Source organism: Ips typographus, linkage group LG2, assembly GCF_016097725.1.
Source record: "Ips typographus isolate SLU linkage group LG2, UJ_Ityp_2.0, whole genome shotgun sequence".
NCBI classification, from domain to species: Eukaryota; Metazoa; Arthropoda; class Insecta; order Coleoptera; family Curculionidae; genus Ips; species Ips typographus.
The window spans coordinates 15,071,871-15,086,692 of record NC_138423.1 but is presented as its reverse complement, the minus strand read 5'-3'; the positions used below and the strand labels follow the sequence as shown (position 1 = coordinate 15,086,692).

Sequence of the window (14,822 nt, the reverse complement as noted above, 5' to 3'; positions counted from 1 at the left end):
TGCACTAAAACAACCTTATACCAAAGCAAATCAAAAATATCTTGACCAAAATAACATTTTTTATTTATGAGAAGTCTCCGTTTGGAACATAGAATTCCGTCTAAATTTGAAACCTAATTTATTTACCAAAATTCGCAGAGATGTATCACCAAAATGTAGTATTTCTTTAACTTTAAGCTCTTGATTTAGATTCTGGATGGTTACATGTTTCTCTAAAATAAATACAACAAATTAAAAATTCAATAAGACATGAGATGTTGTAGTATCTCATATCTCATTTTCAGGTTGCAATCCACTTATTTTATTTTAAACTGGCTGGAACATTTTAGACGCTTATTTTATTTTTCTATGACTTTATTATTAATATGTTTCAAGAAATTTTTATGAAAAATCTATAATGCAACCCAAAAATCTCAGTCTTTGGAAACAATGAAATGTTAATAGATGTTTCTTACAAAAGTAGACATATTTTACTATTATTAACATACTATCGTTGTACATATCATATAATGTATTTCGAACATCCATTTTAATGCTTTCAGATAAATCAGTGGTCTTGGCCCGTCGATAACATCTCGATTTACGTTTTCTAGGTGAGAAAATCATAAGATTACTTGCTTGTTTTTTCCGAATCGAATAAACAGTTTTGCGGGAAATTTTCAAAGCAGCTACAACCTTCTAGTATCAAAAAAAAAATACATCAGTAAGAATATGTAAGGTCTTAAAATTTCTTATTTTCTTCCTGAACAGATGATAAAGCTTCTAAAGGTCCTCCATTGGTTTTTTCCAATTCAAAATATTCACAAAGGTTAAGAATTAACTACTGGGCTTGTCTGTGGAGAATTTTTCCAGGCATTTTCTAAAAAAATACTGTAATAGTAAGTAATTCCGAATTTAGGAAAAACCAAATGGCTAAATAAAAACCATAATAGACACTCCCACTTTTTTTTTCAAAACAGGTTAGTAATTGTGCCAATTTTGGTTAGATCGTGACAGCCGACATAAAAAAAATAAAAATATTAATAATAATATTATGAAAGTACTTACAGTTAAAAGCGTAGAAACAATGGCTCTTAAAAGAACTGTGGTGGTGTGGTAAATAGAAAACTTTATAAATGATTAACAACACAAAGAAACGGAAAAGAATTAATAGTAAACAAATCAAATAAATTTCGATGGTTGTCAAACTGACAATGACTGAAATAGAAGCGCTAATCAGTAAATGTTTTTTTTGGAAGACATTCACTTAGATATTTACCCTTTCTGAAAGTGAACAATAGACAAGGATGAAGTCAATAATGCATGTCTACTTCTAAATCACAAGGGGATGACGCACGGGTAAACTCAGTCCGCGAGAACAGTAGGTGATTTCTGTGTATTTTTCTTCGACTAAATCATAAGCAATTTGAATAGTTCTAAACTGATCATCTAAAGAAAATAGTGGATTTTTCGCAAAAGTTTTTTTTTTCCTCTGTACCTTATATAGTACGTAATTTAAGTGAAAAAAGAAAAGAAACAACAGGTATTGCATCACTACTGTTTTCTTTGAATCCTTCCTTACCTGTGGAATGCCGTAATCAACGAAGTTGGATTCAACAGAATAGGTCCATCGGGCATGCTCATATCACCTTGTTTGATCGACCTCAAATATTCCCTAGTGATCCTAGCCTGTCCGATAGCCCTGGCGCTAAGATAGAGCAATTTATAGCCGTTATCTTTGATTTTGTTGAATAAATGCGCCACCCCTGACTGAGCCCAGTCCTTGCCCACGATAGGTAGAATGTGACCTAGCACATCCGATCTACAAATACCAAAACAAACCTAAAGTAATGCTCCAACTCAGAGAAACTTTGACTTACTTTGTAATTGTTCCGTCTATGTCCGAAATGACGATTTTATCATCCCACTTCCACTTGTATAAATGACACTGACACCTGGTTGTACCTTGGTAGGCGGTGGTCACGCTGAATTCCACTTCGTTCATACCATCGCGCAAGTTTAAAGCTTCCTGCCAAAGAAATAAAACAATCTTTAATCAACATGTTATTTTTAAGTAAACATCTGTAGCGTTGGTGCCATATATTTATTTATTAAATTTCCTCCTATTATTAGTCAAAGTGGTACTTTCCCGCACGAGACTGCAGCAGTTGAAGAACGGGAAATACGCTTTCCGCACTTGTTAGGTGTCTAAAGATCCGCCGAATCAAAACTACGCGCAGAACCTACATACTAAAGAGTATCTATATTCTAGGGCTTGTAAGGATATGATGAGGCAATTTCTAATAGAGTAATTTAAGAAATAACAATAAATCTGTTGAAAACAATAAATGGATAACCAAAGCCGAGACAGTAGACTCAGAACTGGGGGGGGGAAAGTACCAGCTAAGTAGAAGACTAGACAGAAAAGCAGCAAAAGAGCAAATCATAAGGTTACGAATTTGAAGATTAAATAATCTCACGTTTGATAAGTGTACTAATTTTTCACTAACCTAACCTAGAATTCACTAGTATAAGTTTTTTTTCTTTCTTTGTACTACAGTCGTAGAAAAATCATTTCATCAGCAGATATTTCTTGCCTGACAAGCTCTATAGTATTTCAGAGTGAATAGGTGTGAGTGACAGAGTGTCCTAATTTGCTTGTTTTTATATATGAAAACTCCCAAAACCATTAAAACGCGCTGCATACGACAGCGCTGTACTCTTGGGATGTTAAAATTATTACAGTTTCTTTGATTCAAAAATTAATTATGCAACAACTGCCAATAGTAATAATTTTGTGTGATTGACACAAAAAACAAACATTTTGTTGTTGTAGAGAAGCCGTTTTAACTTCGTTACTATGTGAGTTTGGTAAAAATAACGTTTACATTGTTAAGGCGATTACGATTCTGCAAATATTACTTTTATAGATTTACTGTTTTTTGAGTTATAAACTAAACCCCTACTTTGTTAAATACGTGTCATAATTTATTTTTACCCCATCAGAAAAACTATTTTTTCCTTTTAAAATGACCTATAATTTGTATGGTTTCGAATAAATTTAGCGTAGTAATTTTAACTAAAACTTTTTTTTGTAAATAGATGACATGACAGTGAATCTTGCGTATCCGATATTTTATCGGGAGTGGATGTAATGCCTGCTTTATACCTCCCATTTAAAAATTAAATTAAATTTAAATTTCCACTAAAATTAATATTTAAACTAAGAAATCTTGTTTAGGTTTATACTACAAATTAATAATTAGAAAAATAAATGACTGTTTTGACTTACTGGACGTTCGAAGTTGATGTTTGACGTTGACGTTTCTAAAAAAATCAATCTAAAATACACCTCTTCATCCATTTTTTAAATTTTTGCAAGAATTTAATGAATCAAAAAAATATACACACCAGGAACCAACATTTGTTAGGATTATGATGCTTCACAGACTGACAGAAGACAGCAATTTACATCATGAGTGATGACAAGTATGACAGTGATAGTTCCGAAAGTCAACGAATTTAAACGAATTAAGCCGAACTTTAATAAAGTTGGTTTACTTTAATTTAAAATTAATTTTAGTTTAGTGTAAATTGAAAGTATAAATGGGCTCGCTTGTAAGTTCACTTTCAGCTTTGATAAATTAATTTTAGTTTAAATGAAAGTTTAGTTTAATTGTTAACTGAGAGGTATAAAGCAGGCATAAATGTCACTTTCCACCCGGGTGAATATCAATATGGGTTTTGTCATATCTGGGCTTACTTCTAATAGTTAAGAGACTGTGCCGCCACCTCTGCAACAGCTCCTAGCTCAGGTGATGGTGAGTAACATCTGCGTCTTCAGAAATCTCCATGTTAAAAGCACTTTAAGAAACGTTTCAGCTCAAAATATTAAAGACAGAATAGCACCATAATGACGTTGTCAAGATTGTAAACAAATCACCAGTCATTTATGGTTGAAGTCATAACTACTCGTACACCTATACTACCTTATTGTTAGAGACTATTAGCAATCAATATTTTAACTGAATGATTTATTAAAAGTTTGATGAGATTTTGATAAATGGTTGAAAATAAAATAGTATACAAACCACGGTAGAAAGTTTAATTTCTGTCGAGATAAAGTTCACCTAACCTACCTAATTTCTCGACAGAAATCAAACACTTTCCACCTGAGTATGTAATATACTATTTTTTGTATTATACACCAATCAAAATACCAATTTTAAGGTATATATAATGCTGTAGAAGTACACCAGCTTAATATGTATGCCCTGTCAATAATGGAGTGTTATATTTATTATTTTGTTATACTTTAGACGGGGAAAAAATAAGACAATATCGATTCGAGGAAGGCAATCTTACAAATCAAATTTAGGGACATACAAGTCTGTGTTTAAAAGGGAAATCAGTGTATAATAAAATGAAACCTGTTCTCTTGTGTGGTGTTTATCAAAAAGCTGAAAAATTAAATTATGTGAAGGCATTACTGATAAAACATTTTTTTAAACAAAATTTCAAACTCAACAAGTACTAAAGAAATACGATGCTAATTCAAAAAACAGAATTCAAGACGAATCCGTAAATGAAAATAATTTATATGAATAGTGTTGTGTTTGAACTTAATTATATTTCTTTTTTTATCCTTAATAAACAGATTTAATAAATAGTCTAATATTATTCCAGATATTATATTAGTAGTAATATTTTTTCAAAACTGTTCTGTTCAAAACTTTTGATTGTATTCTGATGTTCTTAAAATGTGATTTCTTTCAATTAAATATACTGAAAAATAGAGAGATTATTTATTCAATACAAATCAAACCCCAATAAAAAATTATTATGTTAATACATGTAACTTTCAAAATCCATAAGTCAATATCAAAACGGGACAATTCCAGTTTATTTGATTAAATTTTTACTATATTACAGTACTTTTAGAGGAATCAAGTTGTTTTTTGTTCAAATTAAATTATGCTCTAGACATGTATAAACATTCACGACTATTAATCAATTAGAACACCTTTAAAGAGTTTTTGTAAATTTTCCAACATTTTTCAGACCTAAGTGGATTCAAATGCTAATGTTCGCATTGTAGTTTTCTGCCGGATCGTAGGAAAAATATTGTACCTAATACATGCGTGAAGTGTCTTTTCCGCACTTAATAGCGGACCGAACTCCGCGTTTCCCGCACTTGTTAGGTAAATAACTGTGCCATAACCGTAATAGCAATATTATCATAAAGAAATGTATGCAATATTAAAACACTAAATATGTCGAAAACGGTCAACTTTTAAGATCTAGTACTAGTATTCAAGTCTTTTTAAGCAGCTGAAATGGTTGCAGATAGCGCTACGGCAAAATAAATGAAAGCATCGTATTTACCGACTGGCAAATCCCCTTTATACAAGTTTTCAGTAATTTGTATCACAAGAACTTGATGACATGATAAAAAATAAAAAAAAAATCAACTTTCACACCCTGTATCTTTCTTAATAATGGTATAGGACAATTTAGCTAAATCGTATTATTTTCATGTCAGGAATATGTTGTAGCTCTATGTCCTATTACTTATGATCCACCCTGTATAACTCAAAAATAATAAATCTATAAAAGTATTAACAGAATCGAAATTTAAGTAAAAAGCCGCTTGATAATGTAAAATATAAATTTGTCAAAAATTAAAACTTGCCAGTTACAAGAAGATAAAAGACGATAGAGAATTTTTGTTTGTGGCATCACACACCTTGAGAGAAACATTTTTAATAAAAACCTATACAAGTTATGCAATTAGTAGGACGAAAAAACCAACACAAAATGTGTAACAAAGAGTAGCAATACTTACAATTTGCTTCGAACTCAATCTCAAGGTTTTCCTACACTTGTCCGAAAGTTTCGGCGACTCTGAACGAATGTCAATTTGCATTTCAGACTTTTTCATATTGTCTACCGGTTTCTCAGTCTCTTGCGTAGGCGCATCCACGTCATCCACATTTCCCGCATGCAGACTTTCTGCATCCACCTCCTCCACCACTAAATTAGTAGTTGACGTCTTCATATCTACTCTTTTAGTGGACACTATGGCAACATCTTTAGCAGGGGTCGATTCCCTGGAAGATCTACTACCCCAATGCCACCAAGATGATTTGTGAGGTTGGTTTTTCGACTCCGCTACTTGAATCTTGGTTGATTTAGTTCGGTTGGACTCCTGAAATTTTACAAATTACGTAAAAAACTCTATAATATGATAAAAAAACTTACTTGAGAAGACATGTGGGTGTTGCATAATTGGTCTACACAGGCCTGCATCAAAGGGCGACCAAAACACATAATGCTAATCAGCATAGGTACGGCCACCTTCCAACTATAGAAACGATCGTTAATTCTAGCTACCAACTTAGGGTTGTCAAGGATCGAATGATCGTTGCAGAAGTCCGTGAAGCTAACAAGATGTTCGTTAAACTTGTCCATGCTGAGATTTGGTTCCCAACCGCAAACAGAGAGAGCCACGTCTTGAGAGTATGTTTGCACTCTGCCAACCAACGCATAATTTCATTGATATGTCCCTCTAACTAACTGAAAGCACTCACAGTTTTGTCTGTTCGTCAAAGTCTGAATCGATGCTCTTGCAGCCCTCCGGGCTGTTCGGACTCTGGGTCAACGAAGGCCCATTTCCTGATTCACAATCCATGTCGGTATCTAGATTTTACACGTAACAGTAACACTTAATACAATGAGGCAGTAAACTAAAGAAAGCGGCAGTGTTTGATAGCCAATAACCTAGTAATGATAAGCGTGTAAATCGTAAAATACTTTTCAAATCAAGTCAAACTATATTAGTTATTTTAAATGAAAGTCAACACCACACATAAAAAACAACAAAGTAAAAGCTAAACAAAATAAACTTATATTGCTTATATTAAATAAAATAAATTATTCTTTCCTGAATGTTAATATCAATAAATCTATGTAAGTTTCGTCAATTCCCATATCCAGGATTCTACCTAGAGTACGTCGTATATCGAGAGGTACGGAAGAGCACTTCGACTGTTACGTCATCACCTTTGATAATGTCCGCCGCAGATGTGGACGAAACGTCAGGAAGAAATTCCATTGGACCTTATAAGCCAGGATAACTTTTGTATTTCAGTTTTAACCGGCCGTGAAAGCCTTCATAGTCTGATAAATGGTGTATTGTCACAAAATTAAGGTTAAGAGGAGTTTTGTGGTGTGAAAAATTGAAATCTGCTCTTATTTCCCTTGTAAAATGTAAAGGGCGCCACCTACGACATCTTGTACACATTTAAAACCAAATAACTTTTTTGTAGTAACCCTTGCGTTTTTGTAAATAACTTGAAATAGAAGAAAGTTGCAGTTTTCTCTGTCTGATGTAGTATTTAACTTTATTTTGCATTTGATTTTTTCCATTTATGGTAAAAATAAATGCGGCTTTAGTTAAGCAACCTTTGACTTATCTCCACCACTTTATTTCAGGAAATTTGATTGAGTAGAATAATTTTATTTTATATTGTAAGTGATATCAATTAGAACGTAAAGAGGTAAACATAAAAAAGTAAAAAGTTTTGTTCTTGGGAACAGCGGCTTTTGCAAATGCAAGATCGAAATAAAACAGATGCAAAGATTTAGGATAACGGGTGGAGTTCATTGCATCTTAAAGTGGTAAAAAGTAAAATTTTTCAATAATCCTAACACCTATACCGATATACCCGTTTCTCTGCATCAATCCTAAATACAATCAACTCAAAGTTGAAACTTCACTTAAATGATGTAAAACCGCGGACAAGCGCCAGTTCAATCATCATAAAACCACGCTTAAAATAGACGATGTCGTTTAAACAACATGTAAAATAACAAAAAAAAGCCACAAACGTCAGAACTTTCGCTCTCTTTGATGAAACACTTCCACGCATCGGTTTTAATGCAACGATACTCATATAAACATCAGTGGCGTACGCTTGCAAAAGATCTTTCAAAATATAAAAGCTGGTGTAAATAAAAACAAATATAAAATAAACAGTTTGGCAATGCTGCGCTACTTTTACATTATGAAATATTAGCATAATGCATTTACTGTCGACTCGTAAACATGCATGTTTTAGTGTTGGAATATTTTTGTGGATGTTGCCAAACGTGTGTAAGTGTAATTCACTTAAGCTGGGAGAATATCAAAACGAAAATATTTTGGACAGTGAATAAAGTTTGTAATCACGCGCATTTCTTGTGATCTGTTAAACAAGGCAGTTTGGAGAGAGCCGCACTAAGTGATAATCGAAATTTAGAGCACAGAAATAGTTATAAAAAAATAGTTCATTCCAACCCTGTAGCAAGCAAATTTTGATAACCGAATTTTAATTAAACCCGTTTGGATAACGTAATAGTCAATAGGTGCGAAGGTGATCGTTTGTTCAATGCATATAATTACTCCACCTAATTGAGCCACGGAAAAATGTATGCAACTTCTACAGATTACCACCGAATTTTCAGTTTAACTGAACCCTAAAAAGCGGCTCCTTAGAATAGTTTATCAGTATTTATGACTTACAAGTAACAAGAAAAGTATTCCACAACTGCACAAAAATCAAAACTACATGAAAACTAACTGAATGTCAAAAAAAAAGAAAGAACGAGCTTGATGTGAATGAAGTCATGCAAATAATAGAAATAAACTCACCATCCCTAGCCTGATGTTTTTTGTAACGAAAGTACATTTCGGCCATTTCCGGGGTGATATTCGACAAATACATCCCGCCATCCGATGATCGGGACTGCGAGTTATGTTTGGATTTCATGAACCAAAACATGCTACTCAACGTCGATTTCTGTTCCTCCTTGACCGGATCCTCGCTGTTCGGGGACGTTGCTTGCGACACGCTCGGAAAATGACCCCATTCCCAACTCTTCGACGGCTCATTCGACTCTTCCTTGACCCCTCTAAGTTTCATTTCGATCTCCGAGTCTGACTGCACCGATTCCACATTGGTAGGCGAAGTCGATCTGGATTCCGCGTTGCCCGAGGTCAGCTCGGTGTCGCTGAAGAAATGAAAATCGGCATCCACTTTCTTAACGTTGGATGGTTCCGCTTTTGCAGTGGTATCAGACGAATCTTTGGTTGAGATTTTTTCCATTTTTGGCCTGAAATTTGCAATTATTACTTACGTTCACTTTAGAGATGAAAAATTCACGGATTTATTTATTTCTTAGTAAACGTAGCTTGTTGTAATAAAGTTTTGAAAATGGTTTGCAGGCTAAAATGCTATTACAAGTGGCAGCCAATTATAATTGAAATTTTTTAGATATGTATAATCAGAAATATCACCACACGGCCACACGCAGACATTAATACCCTGAAGAGTTACTTAGGAGAATTCTTAGTGTTAACAGATGCTATTTCGCACTAATGTCTCAGCTAAAATCTCAAAATATATCGAGAACAACAAAGTTTAAGCTTTATAAGACGCTAATCACAAGAAATACGAATCAGAATCGAACAGGCCAGAAGCACATTTATAAAAATGAAAAGGCTTTTCTGCTGTCGGGATCTAAACCTGGAACTGAAAATACGACTAATGAGATGCTATGTGCTGTCCGTACTGTATTATGGGATGGAAGCCTGGACGCTGAAGGTAACCGAAATGAGGAGACTGGAAGCGTTTGAGATGTGGGTATACCGAAGAATACTGAGGATTTCATGGGTAGACAGAATAACCAACGTGGAAGTGATGAGACGTATGAATAAGGAGAGAGAAGTTATTACGACAATTAAGGCAAGAAAATTGCAATATATGGGACATGTCATGAGGGGGGAAAAGTATCGAATATTGCAACTTATTGTGCAAGGAAAAATCGAAGGAAAGAGATCTGTGTGGAGAAGACGTAATTCATGGCTGAAGAACCTTAGAGAATGGTTTGGTTGCAATAACAACGAACTATTTAAAGCTGCGGTCTCAAAAATAAGAATCGCCCTGATGATTGCCAACCTTCAAAACGGAGACGGCACCTGAAGAAGAAGAAGAAATCAAGAGAGTGCTAATGTATGGCGCTGAAACCTGGACGTTTACTGAAAAGGCCGAAGTTGCACTGGGATGCTTCAACGAGAATGAAGTGTGGAGTTTCAGGTATAATTTCGAGCTGTACAGAATTTATCAGGGGCCAGATATCGTAAGGTCAATAAAAATAGGGAGACTTAGATGGCTGGGACATGTGATGCAAATGAATGCCAATGATCCCTCAAAAAATACACTCCTAGACAAACCAATAGGAAAACGGAAACGAGGACGACCAAGAACTCGATACATGGAGAATATTGAGAACGACTTGAAAGTGATTGGAGTTAGTGGATGGCGAAAGAAGGCGTCTGACAGGAACGAATGATTGCAAATTCTACAGCAGGTTATAAAAAAAAACATTATTATTAAATATTTATAAAAGGCCCACCCACGGCTGTAACGCCATAATCGACCGTAAAGTTGACGTCCAAAGGTGAATAAGTATTTTCCCGCACGACACTGCAGTTGTCCAAACGACGTAAAGCGGAGTTCGGGCAAGCAGTTAAGAAGCAGAAAAGAAGCTCTCCGCATGTGTTTGGTACAACATTTTTCCTACGAGTATTAATTTTTATTAAATTGAACGAAAATGTATAGTAAAATTACTTAAATGAAAGCCTCGGTTTACAAAAATTATTAAAAGTTTATTCTTAATTGAGAAATCGAATATACTACATTTAAAAATGTAGTTTTGAACTCTGTAAAGTGACACCTGTCAAAACTTTGGTCCAACGAGTGCGGCGACAAGTCCGTTCCTGACTACCCTGACGGCGTAAGACATTTATTGTAGTATGGTTTAATCATCATATACATACAATATTAAAACTCCACTAATTTATACAGGGCGGTTCAAAAGTTAGAGCCAAAAAACTAAACTGCTTGGCATCCCTTTGGAGCTCTGTATCTCCGTTAAGGAGCACTTAAACATTTTTTTTATATGACAAACTAGAGTTATTTTGACATCCCCTACACGCTCCCGAAATTATGCCATACACGAATTATTAATTACGAACACCCTGTATTTTTTTGTTTATGTGGAGTCAGCTGTTTGAACCATCGGCGGTCATTTTTTCCTCTCCTTTCCCTACCAAACCCGCCAGAGTCATATTACAACCTTATTATATGTGAGTAATATAAATAATGTCGACTTATGAATGGTTTGCGGAGTTTACTGATGAGAACGCATGTGAACCACAAAATTCCTTATATATTCCTTAGTTATTTATGCCCGTTTGCACAGAAATATCATTAGGTAATACTTTACTAGAGTTTCCTTTATTTTTAGGTTACCTTAATATAAAATTTGTTTGCACCATGTTTATTTCAACCCTACCTAGTAAGGGAAGTTAAGCTCGCTGGCAACATTGCATCTTTAAGTATAGATCTAGGAATATTTAAAATGTCTAGTGACATTACTAGATTTGTCGAAACATCCATGACATTGACAACTCCGAATTTTTGAATTCAAATAATTTGTTGTAACAAAGCGCGTTTCATGTTATAAATAAAGTGAAACTAAAAACAAAGGGCAATGAATTCATTTGAAAAAATTTGTTTTGCACTTTAACCATTTTCTTCAGATCTCTGCTGACAGTTAATTTTAGTGAGGGCTAGTCACCAAAAGTTAGTTAGGGATCAAAATTCAGATCCCTTCCCTACCTAACTTTATTCTTAACCTAAGGCGTAGGGATCCCTAAAACCGGCTTGTGCAAACAGGCATTGATCACTTACCTCTTCTGATATGAACATTTGAGATTATATCGTTAGAAGCAAAGAGTCTTCTCTTTAGTATAATATATCGTAATACCTTAATGAAGCGTTTCTATAAAAATGTACTCACTGTAATTCCTTGAGTTCCGCCTCTGAACAGTTACTACCGAAAGAGCTTCTATCCGTAGTAGAATCGTTTGCTTTGTCGACACTTTCAACGCCAGGACTCGGAACCACGGTATTGTTGCTGGTTGACTTGCGAGAAGCATTTTTCTTGCGCATTTTTTTCCTCTTCTTCTTACTTCCCTTGCTTTCTATCTGGACTTCTTCCTTAACCGGTGACGGTGTCCTTTCCATACACTTTTCAGGCTGGTCAATTTTGCTTGGTGGCTCATCGAGACTATCCATTTTGAAAATAGTTTCCGACAAGTCGTTTTGACTGTGACTAAAGTCTTCCTCATCACTGCGTCTGGATGCTGTTAGTGAATAAGTAACGTCTTCGACTGATGTTCCTTCAATATTGCCTAATCCGATCTAGAAAAGTATAATACAAATGTAATAAAATTTATTTTAACATCTCGAGAACAAAATAAAATCTGACCTGTCTTTTTAAGAAATCTCTCTCCAAATGCGCCCGGCTGTTGTGCATCTGGCTATCGGCAGTGTATCGGCGCTTTTCATAGGAATTGGGCTGGTTGAGATCGATATTTTCCAAGTTAAAACTCCTCCTTCTCCCCTTTAACAAATCCCCGTTAAATAATAACTAATAGTATGTAACTGAAACACGTACTTTGCTGTTAAAAAGCATGTCTTCAATATCAGAAACTGGTATAGGCGACGTGGCTAAATGATCTGGAATATCGTTTCCTTCGTCCTCTTCCAGTTCTTCAACAAAAAACGCTTCTCCGCTCTCACCGAGCTTCATGTGAATGTCCAAAGGTTCCCCATTGACTTCTATGTCAACCTAAAAAAAAAATTCCAGTTTATTGCAAACAATTATTTTATAAAGTTCATGTAGTTTCAATAATAATTGGGTAAGAAATCCAAGCAACCGTCACAGGCGTTTGTTGGCACTTATAAATGAAATACACCATTTGTTGATTATACCTGGCCTACGCAACTGAGCGCTTTAAATTCAATTTTTTTGGATTTAGTGCCAAACGAACGTGGACACGTTTGAAATCTTGGCTTTATTTAAAGTATTATCAAATGTATTGTTGGGAATTTTAATATAGCATATTATAACTTGTTTGCATGTTTCACGTAAAGTTTAAAGTAAAATATCAAAGTTATACCTAACCTAAATGAAAACTTTACATATTCTGCATTTTGTGTATTAAATTTTTATGTGTTATTTTTGTCTGAATGAAATTTTTAAATCCCAAAATCAATAACAATATCATCAAAACTAATTATTCAAAAGTTTAATGTATCTCCTTCCATATGGTTATTTATGAACGTGCTAATAATGCCAATAACCAGTTTTGGGTTATTGACTTGCCAACCATGTATATGCATGAAATATTCAATTCAATCAATGTCAATCACAACTTGTCAGTAGAAATTCCGAGAAATTTATTAGAGATTCATCTCTAATAAATGCTACATTTCATAAATTTAAGTGGTACTTAACTATAATAATGGTTATAATATCTATATTTTCTTTATTCCGACAATGCTTTTAAACAACAAAGATAAAAATTACTCTCATAAAAGTAAATAACGTTTTTCTGACACATAGCTTCTTATGAAAAAAAAAACAAGCCCCTTTAATAAATAATTTAGAAAATGGTAGACATAAATAACCAAGTATAGAATTTTCAAAATAACGCATAGGAAACATGTGGTAAAAAGAGATAACTAGAAGAAATTAATGAATTAGACAAAGATACTAATTTCGTAAGTAACATGTACCAAGTCATGTGACAGTTGGTCACATTAGAATCTTTAGGCTGGCTGTAGGGGTACTATGTAACTTGATAGAGATAGAAACAGAGATTTAAACAAGGCAGACTTATAGCAAGACATACAAGTCAAAGTGAGATAAACAAAGAAATTTCTTTTCTATTCCCTTACTGGAGGCATATTCTGTATAACACTTTAGTAAACAATGATAAACCCTAACATCAAATTAATGTCATTTACAAGTTAGCCATATTTATCTAGTTTTAACTAGGTATGTATCGTTTCAATCAGCTTAAAGCTATCAAATAACCCCATGTAAAGTGTTCCATTACAAATACATAGTTACTTCAAAAAAATAGCCAAAAAGCGACTCCGCCACTGAATTCTACGCAGAAAAGACCCTAGAAGTGGCACTTAGCTTAAGTGACAGCCAAAATATATAAAAAAAAATTATTACGACCGATTATTTCAAAAATTTTCCGGTATATCAAGAAACCAACAATCAAGAAAGTTAGCATCATGGATCTATAGACCTTTGCAGAATTACCTGGTTTACTTGGTTGGTAATTAGTCAACCAAGCACAGGTAAAAGTTGGCATTGACAGAAGATTGATTGTTTATACGTCAGTCTTTTGTGTTTATTTTGATATCAAAGTTAGTAATTTATTTTTCAAATCGATTCTATAATTTAAAGAAAACTTCCTCTTACTGCCTGTTATTTCACTGTAACGCTTTCTATTATTGTATTAAGCTGTGTTTGTTTTAAATCTTTTATATTTTCATATGGGTATAGTTAGGTAGCAATACAAACAACAAACTATTGCTTTGTCCTTGCTTACAAAACAATCTCTTATCTTCTTTATTCAATAGTTTACTACGTCATACTGACACAGGCTTTTTAAACATTGTAATTTTTAATAAAAAAATACGCGAACAGGGTCTATTACTGGGAAATGTCCAATCCCGCTTTTTGGACTTACCTGTCTAATTCTAACTTATGCAATTAATACTCACTTTGTGATGTTAATGACGTTTGTCAAAATTCTCCAGTGGCGTATATTAGTACAGGATTTAATTTTTCCGCCTTAATTTCGACGTCACTGGATATTTTTCAAAAATGGCAGTTTCTTTTAATTTACTTGCTCAAGTTGAAAAAGTATCTAG

General features: G+C 34.0%; 2 protein-coding genes across 5 annotated transcripts in view; both read right to left on the bottom strand.

Moving 5' to 3' along the window:
- LOC145740594 (uncharacterized) overlaps positions 1 to 14,822 on the bottom strand; it is a 216,316-nt gene that overhangs the window by 75,971 nt on the left and 125,523 nt on the right. The gene's annotated exons all lie outside the window — the stretch shown is intronic.
- Lpin (phosphatidate phosphatase LPIN) overlaps positions 1 to 14,822 on the bottom strand; it is a 53,997-nt gene that overhangs the window by 12,361 nt on the left and 26,814 nt on the right. For all 3 annotated transcript variants that reach the window (XM_081996169.1, XM_081996171.1, XM_081996170.1), the window contains 9 exons: positions 12,544 to 12,717; positions 12,355 to 12,489; positions 11,884 to 12,287; positions 8,672 to 9,132; positions 6,570 to 6,678; positions 6,241 to 6,511; positions 5,825 to 6,187; positions 1,860 to 2,008; positions 1,562 to 1,801 (listed from right to left, as the gene is read on the bottom strand). In XM_081996169.1, the coding sequence (XP_081852295.1) occupies positions 1,562 to 1,801; positions 1,860 to 2,008; positions 5,825 to 6,187; positions 6,241 to 6,511; positions 6,570 to 6,678; positions 8,672 to 9,132; positions 11,884 to 12,287; positions 12,355 to 12,489; positions 12,544 to 12,717 (2,306 nt within the window). The remainder of the gene's footprint in view (positions 1 to 1,561; positions 1,802 to 1,859; positions 2,009 to 5,824; positions 6,188 to 6,240; positions 6,512 to 6,569; positions 6,679 to 8,671; positions 9,133 to 11,883; positions 12,288 to 12,354; positions 12,490 to 12,543; positions 12,718 to 14,822) is intronic.